The 17,365-nt window shown below is 43.8% G+C and overlaps 1 protein-coding gene across 2 annotated transcripts in view; it reads right to left on the minus strand.

Annotated features, from left to right (window-relative positions):
* Nucleotides 1-4,166: 4,166 nt before the first annotated feature.
* GRID1 (glutamate ionotropic receptor delta type subunit 1) overlaps nucleotides 4,167-17,365 on the minus strand; it is a 754,440-nt gene continuing 741,241 nt past the window's right edge. Inside the window, exons 15-17 of one of the 2 annotated variants that reach the window (XM_056130374.1) lie at nucleotides 14,541-14,781; nucleotides 14,212-14,302; nucleotides 4,752-4,886 (exon numbers count right to left, since the gene is read on the minus strand). In XM_056130374.1, coding sequence (XP_055986349.1) covers nucleotides 14,213-14,302; nucleotides 14,541-14,781 — 331 coding nt within the window. In that variant the 3' untranslated portion in view covers nucleotides 4,752-4,886; nucleotide 14,212. Of the gene's footprint in view, nucleotides 4,887-14,211; nucleotides 14,303-14,540; nucleotides 14,782-17,365 lie in introns of both variants that reach the window. The other variant, XM_056130373.1, reaches the window with a different exon arrangement.

Here is a 17,365-nt window from a genome sequence, read left to right on the forward strand (position 1 = left end):
TGACTTTGCCCAACTCTATGCTTGCTCAATGAAACTACTCAGGCCAGAGGGACCCAATATATTATGCCTGGCAGCTTCAGGTCCAGTGGTTATCTCTCCCTTTATTAGTACTTGATCTTCTTTCAGTGCTTAAAAGGCAACATTTGGGGTGAAAGGGACAGGACTGCAGGTAGGGTGCTTGCCTTGCAAGCAGCCAACCTGATTCAAACCCTGACATCCCACAGAGTCTCCTGTGATGCACCAAGAGTGATTCCTGAACATAGAACCAGGAGTAAGTTATAAGCATCACTGGGTACAGCCCTGAAACAAAAACAAAAAACAAACAAGGGCAAAGTTAGGTGTGGAATTCATTTAAAATTGGAAAGATCTGGAATTTAGGATTTGGAAACTGGACATAATTTCCTTTAAAAAATCATTGCCTGTTAGGGGCTGGGGATATAGTTGAAAGTGGTGGAACATATGCCTGGCATTTACAAGACCCACAGATAAATCTCCAGCACCACCTGGCATCTGAGCACTGGTGGGAGTGTTCTGGTGGTCCCCATCACCACTGATGCAAAACAACACATTGTCAGACCAGGAATAAAAGTTGTACACTGAACTGGGTATAACTAGGAGTAGTCCCTCCCCCAAACATATACAAGTTTAGTATAAGGATTAGTATAAAAGTTAGTTAAATCCTTGCTTTGCACTCAACTCACCCTTGTTTGATCCTAGACACCAAATATAGTCCCTTGAGTCACCATAAGTGGTCCCTTAAGCAAAAATTCAGAAAGATTGAGAATCAACATATTGGTTCCAAAACCTCACAAAAAATAAAAAGGAAAAAGAAAAATTCCAGAGTATTTCTTTGAGCTCCTGTTCCATGCTCAGCCTTTGGAACTTGTCTCCAATATAGAAGTCTTATAATATACAAGGGTAGACACTCTCCATGGAAGTCTCACAATACACATGAGTAGTCATTCTCCATCGAAGTCTCACAATACACAAAAGCAGACATTCTCCTTTTGTTGCACAGAAGCAAAAATCTTCATCTTGGACCTGGCCTCTTTCACCCTGTCTGATTTGGTCCAAGTTTGACAGTGGAGCTATTTCTTCCACAAAAAGTCCCTAGTGAATAAAGGTCAGCTGAGAACGGCATGGATCTGGGGATATAGTACACCGTATAGTATAGATCCTGAGCCCACAGAGAGGGCTGGACACAAAGATGTTCATGACAGAATAGTCCAATCAGACCCTCTGAGGCAGGTTACTGAAAAGTCAAGCTGTAGGTATTCTGTAATTGATAGTATCTGATTGAGCTTAGGCACAGGGAAACTACTGACATAAGTAAGGTCAGAGTGGGAATGGAGGTAAGAAACAAAGTCATCCTTGAAAAGGATGCTCATCTCACCAGCTCTGGGAATGCCTCTCCATGAAATCTGGGCAGATAATCTCCTCAGAGTTTTCTAAGAATTCCCATGTTTAACCATTAAGTTAACCAAAAATTACAACTGCGTCTCAGCCTGTCCCTGCTTTGTCCTATCCTGACAGTTTCTCCTGGTTGATGTTGATGTTAGGGGGTCTCTGTATGTACACAAGTGAGGAGCACAAGTATCCACCCCAAGAATGCTGGTGACTCACTCAGAGAGGCATTACAAGTGCCCACTGAAGAAGAATGAATTTAGTTCCCAGTCACACATACCCCTGAGCACAGAGACAATATTTCTTTACCCCAGAGAAGAAGAGGGTTGGGAGCAAAGTCAAGTTTTATTATTAAACAACTTTAATCCAAATGCTGATTATTATTTGCAGTGTCTGAAGGCACAAAATATACCTAAAATGTATGGAATAGTCTAAACAGAGTTATAAATCCAAAGAGCAAAGCATGAAAAAAATACATTCTGAGCTGACACAGAAATCTGAGTTGGGAAGATTTTTTTCCCCTAGATAACTTGCTTGAATATCAATTATTTCCCCTCATGCCAGGGGTACGGAGTTTTAAAAATAACATAAACATGATGAAGAATAACACCATAAGGTGTTAAGTTTTTTTTATAAGCTCAGTACCTTTTTCTCAGATGAGATTGATCTGTTTTTCTCTTTCCTCTCTCTCTTGCTTTCTCTCTCTTGCTCTTTCCCTCTCCCACTCTCTCATGCACACACACACACACACACACACACACACGCACACACACACACACACACTACCACCCCCATCACCACCCACCACCATCTCTCTCCTCTCCATGATACCCACTTTAAGCAAAGCTGTCCAAGAAGATATCCATGGTCTGCCCCAGAAGACAGGTCACCTCAGGGAGAAAAACAAACTTAGGGGTGAGATAAGGCAGTGAGACCAGAGCTTGACTAAAAAAATATATATGTGAAAATTCGACCATCTAGGACATGGCCCTCAAAGTGCTGATGGGAAGAAACTGAAGCTGCTCTTCCGTGGGTCGCCCCACTTCTTCCAGGTTTCACTGTGCAGATGCGCACAGTTCCTGGCTCTCCATTCTGGAGCCATGTCAGAGGATCGCCTGGGTAGCACTAATATACCAGGCCATTCTCAACACCCAGAGATAAATAACATAATTATAAACACTCTCTCCCCAGGGTTCTTTTAGCTGACTATGGAATGTCGCCATTCTTTACTGCTCAATCATCTCATTGGGGATTTAGGAAAGAAATCAATCCTGGTCTATTCATCACCCTCATAAGAAGGAAATCTACAAGGCTAAAGGAGAAGCAATCAATAGGACCTCACACACAGGCGCAGAGTTCCCTGATCACTGCAAGGGTGGGAGCCCTACCTCCCACATACAGAAAATGGGCTGTGTCTGTGCTGGCCTGGCAGATTAAGAGAGCTGACTTGCCTCTTGCCTTTGTCTTCAGTAGGGGAGAAGCTGAGTGACACAGCTCCGATGACTCCCCTTACTCTGCTCTGGGAGAATTCTTGCTCTGTTGCGTGTATGTGTGTGTGTGTGTGTGTGTGTCTGTGTGTGTGTGATTTGACCCTAGACAGGGCAAATGAAGGAGAAAGGGAAAAATGAGGAAGGAGTATTGTCAGATTAGCCTAGCCATACGATCATAGTCTTCACAGAGGCTTACCAGTTCAGAGATATTCCTGATAATTTCAGAGATATGTGAAATTTCAGAGATATTTGAAAGATATGAAGCTCCTAGCTGAGAGGGCTCCTTGCAATAAATTGGACCACGGCTTTAGGTTTCTGGTCTGGAGAACAGAGCCAAGCAGAAGAGAGGATCTGTGCTGCTTCTGGGTCGGCTGGGAAAACTGCCTTCAGGATGTAAGACCCAGACATATCAGGAGTTCCTTGTCTCCGAGAATACAGTTGAATTGTTTCTTTTCTAAGAGCCAAGGTCCACTCCTGCCTGCATGTGCCTGTTAATCCCAGACCTCTAGAGCCCTGCTCTGTTCCTTGGGATCCTCCCTCCATCTGCCCAACCAAACGTCTTCCCCTGACACCCCAGTTCTCTTCCTCTTCTATCTTCATGAGCACAATTGGTTCTCTTGCCTGGGATTCTAGGTCCCAAACCCAAAGTACTATTCTCCTACCACCCAAGCTCTCTTCCCACCACCTTTCCTGCTCCATACACACCACCTCATCTCTCTCTCCCACTCCCTATCAACATTTCACCCAGCCAAGCTCAGCTCTGCCCAGCCTCCCGGTAGCAATGATGGGTCTGCCATACTCCTGGCGAAGTTTATCCCTTGTGGAACTCTCCTAATTAGGAAAACTGTAAAAAAAGAAAAGTCAATAAGATGACCTTAGGAAATGTCAACATCAAAGCCCACAGAGACGGTGCCCCCATGAGGGAGGTGTCTCCATAATGTGGCCACACAGAATAGGGTGACCTGGGGGACGGGCCCTGAGTCCTCGAGTGTCCTTATATTCAGGATGAGAGGATAATGGGTCAGCCTACAGTGTGATGACTCGGGTGCCAGGCTAACACAGTCTCCAGCCTCCCCCTTTGGCTACAGGAGAGAACTGAAGGAAGAAACGTGGCGGAAAACCATGGGACAGACAGCAAGCAGCATAGGGGCTCCTCAAAGGGACTAGCTCCTCAGCTTCCTTTCAGCCCCAGCAGGAAGGGGCTCCTTAGCTGATCACCCCTCTTGCCCTCAGAAAAGCCCAGGAACAGGGAGCTTCTTTGGCACTTCAGAATGATCACAAGTAGTTTGCCTTTTTATTCATATAGAACAAAATTTACAAAGTCATTCATACAGTTTTTGTGTTTTTTTTACTGACTTCGAAAATTGGGAATATTCAAAATACACTTTTACCCCACTCCATTCTGTCATTATTTACACATATGTACAAGAAAAATGAGAGTCTCTGTGTGTGTGTGCATGTGTGTGGTTTGTGGTGTCATTTCCTTGTATTAAAAAGCTCTGCTGGTTGGATGGGTGGGTGGATGGGCGGCGGGAGGGCAGGAGGGCAGGCTTCGCGGTTGGGTCAGATGGACGTGCCGTGCGAGGTGTCCAAGGCCTCTGGGAGGACGCCTCCGGGCACAGGCTGGAAGGACATGGGGATGGGGGTTTTCACCGGGCTCTGGCGGAACAGCCCCCCGTTGGGTGACCGGTGTTTGCACTGCATGGAGGGCATGGTGGCTGAGCTGCTCAGAGGCAGCGGCAGGTTGCTGCTGGGCCCTGACGAGAGTGTCCGGCTGGTGCTGTGGCTGCTTTGCTCGGGCAAGAAGGTGCTGACAGAGAGCTGGGTGTTCTGATACTCCCGTGTGGGCTCCAAGGCCTGACTCGGAGCAAGGCCCCCCATCTCCAGGGCGGAGAGCTCAATGGAAGCTGGGGAAATTTGCTTGTGAGCAATGTCTTCGTCCATTAGACTATTCATGCGCCGGTGGACCTGCTCCAAATTCACTTCTTTGTCCTGGAGGGAGAAGACAAGAAGGTCAGGTCAAGTTCCAACATGGGACAACACTGGGTTTCTATAAACTCCAGAGGCTTTTCTGCTACCTCTTCAGCCCATGTGGCAGTAGGTGCGCATGCCCCCATGGTACCCACCTTTCCCGAACTAAACCACCAACCCTCTTGTATCCGGGGAGCAAGGGGCATACGGATCTGCTTCCTAAGAAGCAGGAATTACATGTCTACCCACCCACCACAGACAGCCTCACACTCAGATTAGCACTGCTCTCACAACCAGAGGCAACTCTTGAGAGAAGCTGAGAAGAAAGAGGAGGAGGAGAAAGTGGAGGAGGAAAGTGAAGGAAAAGGAGAGGAGAATAAAACATCCTTGCAATGAAACTGAGTTGTCCCTGAAGCCCTAAAGTGTCCTCAAGTATTTGCCATTTAGTGTTCATGGTGCCCAACAGATTTTTCAAGATGGCTGAGATTCAGTAAGTGTCAACCCCCGGCTCCCCTTCTTCAGAACCATAACCTCAGTGTGTAGCATCCTCCTCCACCAGGCCCGGGTCATTCCAGTGAAAGTCTCCAGGGAGGCCAGGAAAGGATAATGACCTTTTAATTGCTTAATAGGTCCTGTTTTCTGGATGGGAATGAGGTTGGGAGGTGAAGGACTTCCTTGGGGTCACTGACCTTCCTGCTCTGGAAGGTTTTGAGACAGTGGGTGACCTGCTCCTTCTTCATAGTGAACAGGGGCAAAGGAATAATTTTTAAAGACAGAAAACGATACATATCCTTTTAAAAATGACTTAATGATATTCTACAGTGCAAGAATAACTCCAGATGGTCAAACTTTTATAAAAACTATACAAAGACTAGGAAGACATGGTCTACTTCCTCAGTTTCCTATATGTGATAACCCCAGACATGCCAGCTCCTTGGTTGAAGTATTAGGAGGTGAATCTATTTTCAGGCAGTGTCAGTGCCAATGTGCCAGGCAAGGGCATGCCAACTGCCTGTATCTCCTTTATATCAAACACCAGGAGAAATATCATGCAGAAGCTCTATCAGAGAGAGGCCTGCAGGCTAATGTTAAACTCTAGAGACTGAAGAGAAAAGCATTTTTGCATTGTCTACCTTGAAGGTTTTTAGAAAACTTAATATGTATAAAAGTACTGGAAATGTTTTAAAAGAAAATAAAAAGTGCCTATATACACCCCAAGGACAATTTCAGTGGCTGCTTTGAACTTCTTCAGAGCTAACAGCACAGCACAGGAATTTTTGCCCAGATGGGAATACTCATTGACTGGTTTGAGCTGGCCCCTCATATGACTGCCCAACAGTGGAACTAAGCAGTCTCTTAGGCAAAGACATTGCCTCTGCAATCCATTTCGTGCTCCCCACACCACATGGTACAGAGTAAGTAGGGCCAGTGTTCTCTCCACACCTTCCTTTATGTCAAGGCTAACAAACAGAATGTCTTCAGTCGGACACCTGCTCTCTCCCAGAACCATTTTCAGAAGAAAGATAAAAAATGAAGACTTCATTCCAGGTTGAAAGGAAACCTGTGTGAGACTACAAAAGTCAAAGGTGCTGTGGCTTGGTGTCAGAGATGGGAATAACGCAAACCTTAGCACATTGATGCTGGGAAACCATCTCTGAGTTGCAAACACTTTCGGATAGAAAGTGTCATGGGTAAAACTGGAGAGGACCGGTCTTCCCTCTTTCCTGATTGAATAGGATGTGTGTGATTTTTTCACTGACTTCTGCAACAGTTTGCAGAATATATAACATTGAAATTCAAGTTCTATTTTGAATTACCTTACCGCATGGTTGATCTAGCATTGTAAAACCTTGCCTATTTGTTTTCCTTTTGGTTTTCGATGTGACACTATTTTAGCACCAATTTTAGGCCTCCAAGGAAGCGTTAAGAGGGCCCAAGAGCCACACCCTGTGATATTCAGCCCAGTTTTGTATGCCTGAAAGTGGTTGACACTATCAAGGACTTACAGTGTCAGGGGCCACTAGGGCCATGCCCAGAGGTGCTCAGAAGATTATACAGTGCCAAGCACTAAACTTAGGATCTCTACATAAAACAGATGCACTTTGAGCTATTTCCCTGATCCTTTTGCCATCTTTTTGTTCCTAGCAACTCACTATCTTTGCATCACTGAGAATAATTCTCCTTTCTTAAGAAGAACCATGACTTATTTGCTTTGTGGAAATGACACCTTTTTCAGTGGAAATTTTTTGTCAGCTGTCCTGATACCCTAGTTTAGTGGCAGAACCATGTCCCAAGAAAGAATAACATAACTGTATCTGAATCTTGAACAAAGCAATAAAGAAACAAAGCATGCTTTATGGTCCACCCAGTATAGTGGTAATGCCTTCACCAAACTTTCCACTCCATGATCACCATTTCAGTTTCAGCCTCGGAGGCAAGAAGAGAATTCCTATCCATGACCCAACTTGTCTTAGTCTTCCCACTGCTATAAGTTCCTGATAAGATCCTGATACTGTTCTTTCATCTGAATAAGCCAAAATCATTGCCCCATCTATGTTGGAAAATATTAGTATCTACGGGCAGGCTTCATTTCAAATGCACGAGGGATGTAAGACTGAGACCAAGGAAATGGGAATTGGAAAAGAGAAAATTTCAGACTCTTTGGGGGATTAATAATATAAACTTTCTCTTTGCAGCCAGAAAAACTTAGAGGAGGCTGTAGGAGTCTGACGCCTCTATGGGCAGAGCCTTTTATTTCCATTAAGGAACTCTGATGACCAAGCTGGTTGTGGGATCATTAGAAGAACTGTTTAGTTGCATAATCTTGCCTTTTCCTCATTAGTATTGCTTTTATGGTTTTAATAATCCCATTGGAGACGGGAAGAAGGAAAGTGTACCAGAGGACTAAGCTGAAATTGAAAGTAAGTCTTGGCCCAGATATAGTCACATGATCCTGGCAGTTAGGTGAAGTTTCTATTCCCTTTTCTCAACATCAGCTTAACACTGGGCTAAAACAAGTCTTCTAGAGATGATCTCAGATTGGTTGGGGTCTGGGCATAGAGAAGTAAGAATGTCATACCAAAAAGGCATCAGGGAGGTAGGGAGTAGGCAAAAGTAAAAGGTGTTTTCTCTACCTAATGCCAGAGAAACGTGACATAAGGTAAACTTTGGAGAAAGACAGAACAACCAAAATCATCTGAAGAAAATGTAAGGAGGTCTTCGATGAAATTCTTTACCAGTTAAGCATAAGGTAGAGGAGTGTGAGAATGTGTGGGGAAGGGGAGGAGGGATAGTGTTATAACAGAGATGGGACACAGGCATTGATCTGGCATATCAGTCAGAGAGGTGAGGAGTGAATCAGGTCACATCAAAGCATCTAGAATCAGGATCAGTCTCAGGTGTGGATTTGGTGAAGATTCAATTTTCCTGCAGTCATTATTTCTGCAGCAAAGAGCATGAACACATGGTTTCTTACATCTACACATATGGTCACTTGCATTAAGCTAAGGGCAAATGAAGAAGTTTCCAGAAGGTTAGTGGAGCAGTAGGCTTCAGCTCTCATCTGAACATGTCTGGGCACAGACAAAATGACTACACCAACTAAACAGACTTTCTAGAAAAACCATTCAGCCCAAATGACAGTATAAAATTTATCCTCATTGCCTCCTCCTCAATCCATAAATGGAATGTCATTCCATTCAAATCCTACCTCAGCTGGTAGCTTCAGGAAAAAGAGGAGAAGATAGCATTAGCTACCAATATTGGGCATTCAAATTGTTGAGAAAATGGGCAGAACTATCGCACATTCTACCTCTGATCTTCTCTGGAATTCCAGAGAGCCTGTTTCTGAAATGTTTACCACATATTTAGGCTGACTGCTCCTGCAATTAATGTGCAGCAACCAGAGAAAAGCCACCATTGGAAGCACTGTCTTGTTGGATCACGTGTGACTATACTTCTTTTTATCACATACCAGGTCATTCTTGGTGACCCTCTGGCCATGGGAAAAGAGGCACAAATAATCCACCTGCTCAAGAAAAGAAGCAGGAGTAATTTGAATAATTATCTATATTTTAGACAAAATGGGGCATTCTACTGTTATGCAAATTCAAATAATGGGCTTTTTTGATGTGCACTACATCAGTTTACATTCTCATTATCTCAAGGTTTCAGCATTCAACCAGGTAATGACAGCTGTGGTAAGAGACTTGGAAGCTTCCTGCTGCCTTCATTAATTTACTAGGTAACTGACCTAGTCACATCACAGAATAGGACATAAAACTCACTGGCTATGTTTATCCATGAATCAGGCTGAACTCCAGGTCTGCGTTTTCCCCTCATATTTAATGTGATGACAGATGTACCAACAGAGATTATCTGGGACCCTCTCCCAGGTATTGTCTTACAGAATATAAAGTTCTATAATTAAGCTGCTGTTCAACAATGTGGAAATAATACAGTGTATTGGCAAATTGTAATTAACTAAACTACCATCTATGTAACAGCCGTTTTCACGTGGGACTCATTAGAACTGACTTTGTTTGTAGTCCAGTGGCTTTTACTTTGAGTTGGGCACATACAAAATGGGATGAGGGATTTCTCAGTTGACTGGGATGGTTGTAGGAAGTGTTTGCCTGTTACTGTGGAGACTAACCAGGTGGTATATGAAACCCAAGGGCCTGGAGAAACACCATCCACCTGATCTTAAATCTTGCTTTGAAGACTTTTTCAACCCCAAACATCTAGACTAGGGTCTGAGAATAATGGTTGGTTGTGAGAAAAGAGCTGAATATTAAGTTAGTGAAGTGATCTCAAGAGATTATATATACATTTCAGAGTGTCATGAGACATAGTACCAGTAGGCTCAATAGCAGGTTTTGTAGGGTAAGTCAACGAGATTTGGGATAATTATATAATTCCTACAATAGATAATAGCAGAAAGTATGAACAGGGCAAATAGAGGCTAAGGCTGAAAAGAACTTGATGAAGTCAGTTCCATACTGAAGAGTGTCAGAACAAGAGTCCATATCTAGTTCCAAAATCTGGGCCCTTTTCTTCTCTAATAGTTTGCATGTTCTCAATTTTCCCTTGGAAGGATGGTATCAACCAGTGGTTTGCATCCTTGGCAGGATATCATAAACACCTATGACCATTCTAGAAATTAGAGTCGACTAGATCTACCTAATACAATTCTTGGGGAATGGATCTCCCAAGCATCTGTATTTGTATAAAATTCTGAGGTTAATCACTTCTGATCTGCAGCCATAATGGAGAGCCATTGATCCAGCTGCAATGATTATACAACAATTTAATATTAATAACATTTTGTTCATAGGAGTCTGAACTGGTTTATTCATTTGATAAACACATCCGAATCCCTATAGCCAGATAAGCTATTATTCTTAGTAAAGCATCCATCTTGGTCCCTGGCACATAAAAGCTACTCAATACTTTCCTTATATTCATCACCCTTTAATAAGGTATTTTACTGATTAGAGAATGGGCAAAATGAGTGAATGCAGAGATGGGAAGCTCCCACAAATCTGAAGCGGAGGCAGACAACTAGCCCATTAGCAACAATCTAGAGCTATTACCTTGGGAGGTGACCCATTCAGGTGGGCAGGGAGTTTTTTTCCAGAGGGGAGTGCTATCCAGGCAGGCATTGAAATACACACTAGTGTATGATAAATGCCCAGTGCTTTCTTACTGGGAAGTTCTGGTATAAAAGCTGAAATATACACTTACTCTCCTTTTAATGATGCCAGTTAAAAGGATCTCAGCAGTTTATTCATTGACCAGGTTCAGTTATCCATAGAAGACAAACTGGCATTTAGAGAATATAAATGCCTATTAAGTACCTTGGAGTCCAGCTCAGGGAAGAAATTTCAATTACATCCTTTATTCCCCAATGCTCTGAAAAATGCTAAATAGAAATTCCTTGTCCTGTACACACCCAATGGATAGCCTAATGGTAGACACATCATTCATATCCCAAGTCTGGACTATATTTTCTGAGTCCCATTTCTTCAGGGATAAGAATGTCTTTCTTAAGTGTTATTAGAGTATGGAGAGCTGAGGAGAAAACACAGTGTTGGGCACAGAAAAAACCTGCTCTACAAGTGACCTGTTTTCCATGTCCCTTACTATTTATCACCAGGTCCTTGGAAGGAAAAAGTCCTTTAGTCATCATTTATCAAGCACCTCCCACAGGGCAGTTGTGCATAACACTTTTGGTACCTTCCCCCATTGAAGCCCCAGAGTACACAACTATGTGACGTTGTGTGGATGAAGAGGAAATAGTGCAGGAGGAAAACTATTTACATGAAGCTAAAGCAGCAGCAGAGGAGTGGAGGAAGGGGAGGTTGTAGGACCAAAGGAGGTGTTTCTAGAATCAAACCTTTCAGGAAAAGTAGGAGTGCAGGTGGGTATGTGCAGACAAAAACTAAGGTTCTGGCCAGAACAAAAGGCCCTGGCTCTGACTTTGCCCCTGCTGGCTGGCCACTCTGGTCTCTCGCTGCAACAGAAACAGGTTTCAGGAGAGAGCAGGCAAGGCAGGAAGCAAAGAGAATTCTGAGTTCCCAGCTCACTGACAGATGATTCATCCTGCACTCCTCATGTCATCTCCCATTTGTGCAGTTCTCATCTTTATTTCATGAATATTTTATTCTCAGAGCAATGGTTCCATTTCCCCCCATAAATCTAAAGGGTGGCTCTTTGCTGCAACCAGGGAGCTCAGCGCACTCACCTGCATTGGGTAACTACATAATCATCTGATTCCGCAGAAAAAATATGAGCTGAAATCCACATGAATATTAAGGGGTTGAATGCACATTACTACTCTTTCTCAAATAGGTATCTAAACTCTAAAGACACCCCAGCACAAGCCATTAAACATGACTAGGACTCCACCCAATGACAGGTTTCTGGGTCTTAAGAAATATAGTCCATACCCCCAAATGAAGCATTTTAAGATTAACCAGACTCTCTCCCCTACTTTGAAATGCTGCTCCATAAAACATGGGCAACCAGTAACACAAAAACAGTTCTGGATTACATACAATCATTATTTTTCCAACAGTTTAAAGATACACTTCTAAAGTCCTATTATTTTAACCCCCTTTCTGGTTGCTATTCCTTACCAGATGAGATTCAAACCCCTGGGCCTGGCATGGAAGTTCTTCAGAGCTACTCTCAGTCTCTTTACTATGCCCCTTCTGGTGAGATATGACAACCCCTAGAACTCCAGAAGGTGTGAAGACTTACTTTACTCTCATCTGTGTATCCTGATGAAGGTTTAACTTTCAATCTTTTGTTTGTTGGGAACCACACCCAATGGCACTCAGGGCTTACTCCTGGCTGTGTTCAGAGATCACTCCTGATAGGTTAAGGGGCTCAGATGGGTTGCTGAGGATTGAACCTGATTGGCCAAGTGCAAGGCAGTTGCCCTACTTGCTGTACTATTGCTCAAGCCCTCAACCTTCACTCTTATCTTCTGCTCTAGGATTTTTACAGATCCCCCAATAGCTGGTTCTAACCATTTCAAGACCTAATAATCTATATACTGTTAGTAGTCCTTGCTGCCTATACCCTGTGTTTCTAAGCAGAAAAAACATATGGTATCCTCCCTAGGATTATGTAGAAGTGACGAAGGCAGAAGGGCTGCTTTACTGGCTAGAAGAATGATGCTTCTCACAACTCAGGTCTTTGTCTTTTTTCCTCTGTCATCTGTTTCTCCAATAATCACAATCTTTTAGCTACTTTTTGTCTCTTTCTTGTGCTCTCTGCCCCTTCATTTCTGTCTGTTGTTTTTTTACTGTCATACACACACAGACACACACACACACACACACACACACACACGATAGTTTGGTAGTTTACACTTAACTTTGTGAGGAAAAACAGAAGGATGCAAACATCTCCCTGTACCTGACAGGCTCGTTAATGACATTCAGCCTGAGCCTGTGTCCCTGTGTTTCTGCTCTTCCCATATCATCCAAGGACAGTACCTTTGTGACAGTGATATGACCTGACGTGTGATAGCTCACTGACCTGGAGAACCTTTTCTGCTCCCCTGACCCAAGGGACATTTTCACAGAAAAAAATTTCCTAAGCTGCGAGTTTAGGAAAACAAAAGCAACAAACCCAAAACCAAGCAACACAGGGTGAGTATAATGTGATGGGGTCCTCCTTGGTCCACAAGGATCAGATCCACCTATCCTGGCTGTCGTTGATGCTTTTATGCACAATGACAGGGGTGTAAGAAGCAGGTGAAAAGAACCCTGGGCATGGCATGGAGGAGGAACTTGAATTGGGGAAAGTCAGACAAGTCAGGAGAAGGGAACACCTGTGGCTTTTTCTTAAAGTGAGTCATCATGCCAAGTCACCAATCCTGCAGAGACGCTTAAGAAACTGGAGATATATTCATTATCAGTTTCTTTCAGTGTGTTTTCCTAAAATCTCTTTGTTCCTTTCTCCTGGAATTCAGGGGAAATATGAAAGCCACTGAGTCTGGGGAAGCCTTGCATTTGCTTACATGTAGGCAAGAGAGGGTTATGATGCCCACAGAACATATTAAACATGCTTGAATAAAACAGCAAGATCCTTTTAGCAAAAACTAAGTGTAGTGACACAGAGCCAGAGCATTGTATGAATGGAGTCACTTGTCATTGCCCACACTGCCAGGGACTCTACTGCTAAGTGCTTGAGTAGCTGCGTAAGCCAATACCCAGATTTCAGATATGGTGGCAATGGGTGACTCTGCTTCTTTGATGGGGTGGATATGCCTTTTGTTTGACACTTACACCTATTTGTCTCAACACTGTCAATGTGTGAAGCTATGATTCTAAAAATAACTGAGGCAAATGCATCACGTACCAAAACCCTCTGGGCTGGGTTTGAGCTGATGCGTCTTGTCTGTGGATATCTCTGGGGAAAACCTCATCACCGATGACATTTGTGATTCCCTCCCTTGGAGTACTGTCTCCACCAAGGCACCCTTATGAAGACTTCAGATCAAAAAAAAATGAGCTTGAAGAGGAGCAAGAACTCAATGAAAAGGAGGCAATGAGAAACTGGCAGTATCAGCTTGTGATTGGCACACACAGAGGGAAATGTGTCTAGAATCTTGGGTCTGGACAAAACCAAAATGCTCCCTGTGTTGAGAGTGTCCTTGGGTGGGGGTGGGGGGTGTGAGCAAAGCTGGGTCCAGCAAGGAGAAGGGAGAAAGGGAAGAAGGAACCATAGGAGGGCCAAGGAACAGTCCCCAATTGCAAGCTGGTGAGTAGGGTCCCATGGCCCTGAGTGAATAGCAAAGAGAACCAGGAAGGAAAGAGGGCTCCTCTCTTACCCTACAGTTGGTCTCTCCAGGTCAGGGTGGAGGCACATGGGCGGGGCAGGGTGGGGAAGGGCTCTCTGGCGCTGCTCATGCTGTATCTGCTCTATAGATAAATACAGGACTTTAGTGCATGTGGCTGGTGCCTTGGCACTTTGTTCAAGCATGAAAACATTCCCTGCATTTGTTTTCTGACTTAAAAAAAAAAACAACACAATACCATCCCCCACTTCTGTCTCCAGTCAAGTGAGTCAGATAAATAGCAAGAGGCAGAAAACCGCCCACTGAATGGCCCAGTGTGACTCTAGGCCGTGAAAGGAAGAAATAAGACTCAGGGCACAGACCTCTTTGGGAGTTTCCTGGTGGCACCGGTTGCTGTTCCACCACAACTCGAGGGCAGCCACCAGGCAGGCGAGGAGAAGACCGATGGCCAGGATGCAGAAGACCCCAGCAAAGCTGTGCAGCTTGAGAGATTTGCCATCAGCCTGGGCGCTGGTGTGGCTGGTGAGATCACAGCGGCCCGTGTGTGGCCACCATTTCTGCTTGAGCACATCCAGGTCTCCTGTCTCCTGTAGCTCCAGGATCCTGCAAGACATAATCCAGGTGAGCCATGGCTATGCATCTCATCAATCGAGCTATGGATGTGTCGTTCCCCTTCCTACCACAATGGCCTGACTTCTTTCCTTCCCAGAGGGATTGTTTGTTCTTTCTTTAGGTTGAGTACTTGCCCCCAAATACACTTCACTTGTCACTATTCTCAAAACCATGAAAGTCTTCCCCATTCAGTCAAGCCTATGGGGAAAGTCCAGTAGTCAGTTTTATCCAGGCCCTTCATATTGGACCCTGGCATGAGTCCTGTGGCTAAAATTAAAAAAAATACAGAAACAAGGGACAGGAAGACAGTCCAAAGGGAGGAAAACACACACCAAGTATGTGTGAAACCCCAAGTTCAATCTTTGTCATGTAATCACCTTCTTATACCCCAAATACTATTGAATGTGGCCTTAGTAGTTCCCAGGACTGCTGCCCTGAGTAATACAACAACAACAGACCTGAGCACCAAACCATCAAGCCCAATCACTAGGTCAAGTATCATCACAAGTGGCCCCAGATACCCAAGAACCTGTGGGGAGGCACTTACCCTCACTTCAAACAAGGAACAAACAAAACCACTGAAAATAGATATGGCAAACTCTCAAACTGTGGATCCAGGATATTCATGTTTATAAAATGCTTGCTTTCAAATATTCATAGTGATAATCCAACTACAAGTCACTGAATGATTCCTTCATTCATTCCATTTGAGGCCTGTCTGCATTGTTCTAAGTACAATGTACAACACTGCCGAGCTTACAATTGAGAAACACAGACACAGACATTGAAACAATTAGAGCAATCAATGTGGAGATGGAGGCTGGGATCAATACAACACACCAAAAAAAGCAGAGGTGCTAGGAAGGGCTTGTAGGGAGGGTGCCCTAGACTGAAGGATTAGAGAAAACATCATCAAGGAATTGTCAGGTAAGTGAAAACCTGAAGGGTGATTAATTGTGAAATAGCTCACATTCGTCTAGCACATTTTATATGCCAGGAAATAAACTAAGTGCTTGACAAACAGTGTTGAATTCTCATGCCAACTCTGAGACAGTTGTTTCCATTTTACTTTTAGTCTTTGAAAAAAAGAAACTGAGGCACAGGAAGATTAAAAATGGCTTTTCAAAGACACTTTTTGATTGGCAGGGTCAGTATTCAAAGGGAGGAAGAGCCGTCTGGAGACTTCTGGAGTACCATGTTTAAAAGCCTCATTAAGCCACACTGATGCTAAAATGTGGCTATTAACAGGGAGACTGGTTGGTGAGGAACATGGTGTGAAATGAAGCTAGAGGTGTGAGAAGGAGTCTGGATTTTTATGGAATTTACAATGTTGGGGCAATCCTCAGATGCTTCCATATTCACCATGTACAGGCTGGATGGTGGTTTCCGTTTGTTCTGGTGTTTTATAAACTCATTCTGAAGTAGACGTTCTAAGTAGTTAACTAAGGGTATCTAAGATGTTCTAAGTAGTTAACTAAGGTAGCCCCTAAACTCCTCCTACCCTCAGAAGGGGGCTCTTTAACGTTATTCACAGTGTCTTTCAGCTATATCTGCAATGAGCTCTCTAATCCCTTTGGGTTGGCACAGTTCAAGAATTCTTAAAGCCAAGAGGAAGTCACTGACCTAAGTAACCACTGAGGCAGCTGCTGAACTCAGTTATCAAGTGTGGTCTGTGACTGGTGGAAAGTAAGGGTGTCATTCTAGATGGGACTATCTGTTCTATCAGCATTGTAAGTTCACCACAGTACAGGCTCTCATTGAATAGAAACAAACCGGGTCAGTGCAAAGTGTCGACTTGGGAGGCATCAGATCTCAGCTGACTATAACTGGACAAAAGGCTTGTCCCTGCTGACTTCAAATGACTCATCCTTTCAACACAGACCAAGGATTCCCCCTTAAATGAGTATATTCTTCAGGACAGAAGATGAACCTACAATGTTTCCCCCTGAGCAAGTACAGAGGCTGCTGGCACAACTTGGGCTATCAATAGACATTTGCTGCATCAGTAAATGTATGAATGTACTAAATGGGCAGTGAAAAACAATCTAAAGTAAAATGGAAGTGGTGGGAGTGTGAGATTATGTTTGTTATATGCTCAGAGTACAGATAAGCACAAAAGACTTAGAACATGACTATGCATGTAAGGGAAATAAATGCAAAATTCATATGTGCATGTATATGGTTTGGGGCCATAGTCAGTATGCTGCTGAACACTACAGATCTCTCACACAGCGCACTCCCTGATTATATGGATACTTTCAATGCTCTATTACCTCTGAATAGTTCAAAGCATGTCAGAAAAGCTGCATGTCTATGTGTTTACTCCGTCATGCTATTAGCCATTACTTAAGCTTCTACTGCCTGAGCTAAGAATGCTGACCCTCTTGGAAGTTATAGAAACACCAAATTTGGATGTTTAGGAGCTCAGGGCCTTTGAGAAGACTTGGGGAATAAGTTCTGGCTCATCCTGGAGACATAGCACTCTCCTGTGACTTTTAGTAGATTTGCCTCTGATGGACACCAATTAAAACTTAGGCTCTGCAGTTGTACTAGTCATGTTATGAAACATCTCAAC

The sequence above is a fragment of the Sorex fumeus genome, unplaced genomic scaffold, assembly GCF_029834395.1.
Source record: "Sorex fumeus unplaced genomic scaffold, SorFum_2.1 ptg000078l, whole genome shotgun sequence".
In the NCBI taxonomy this organism is placed as follows: Eukaryota; Metazoa; Chordata; class Mammalia; order Eulipotyphla; family Soricidae; genus Sorex; species Sorex fumeus.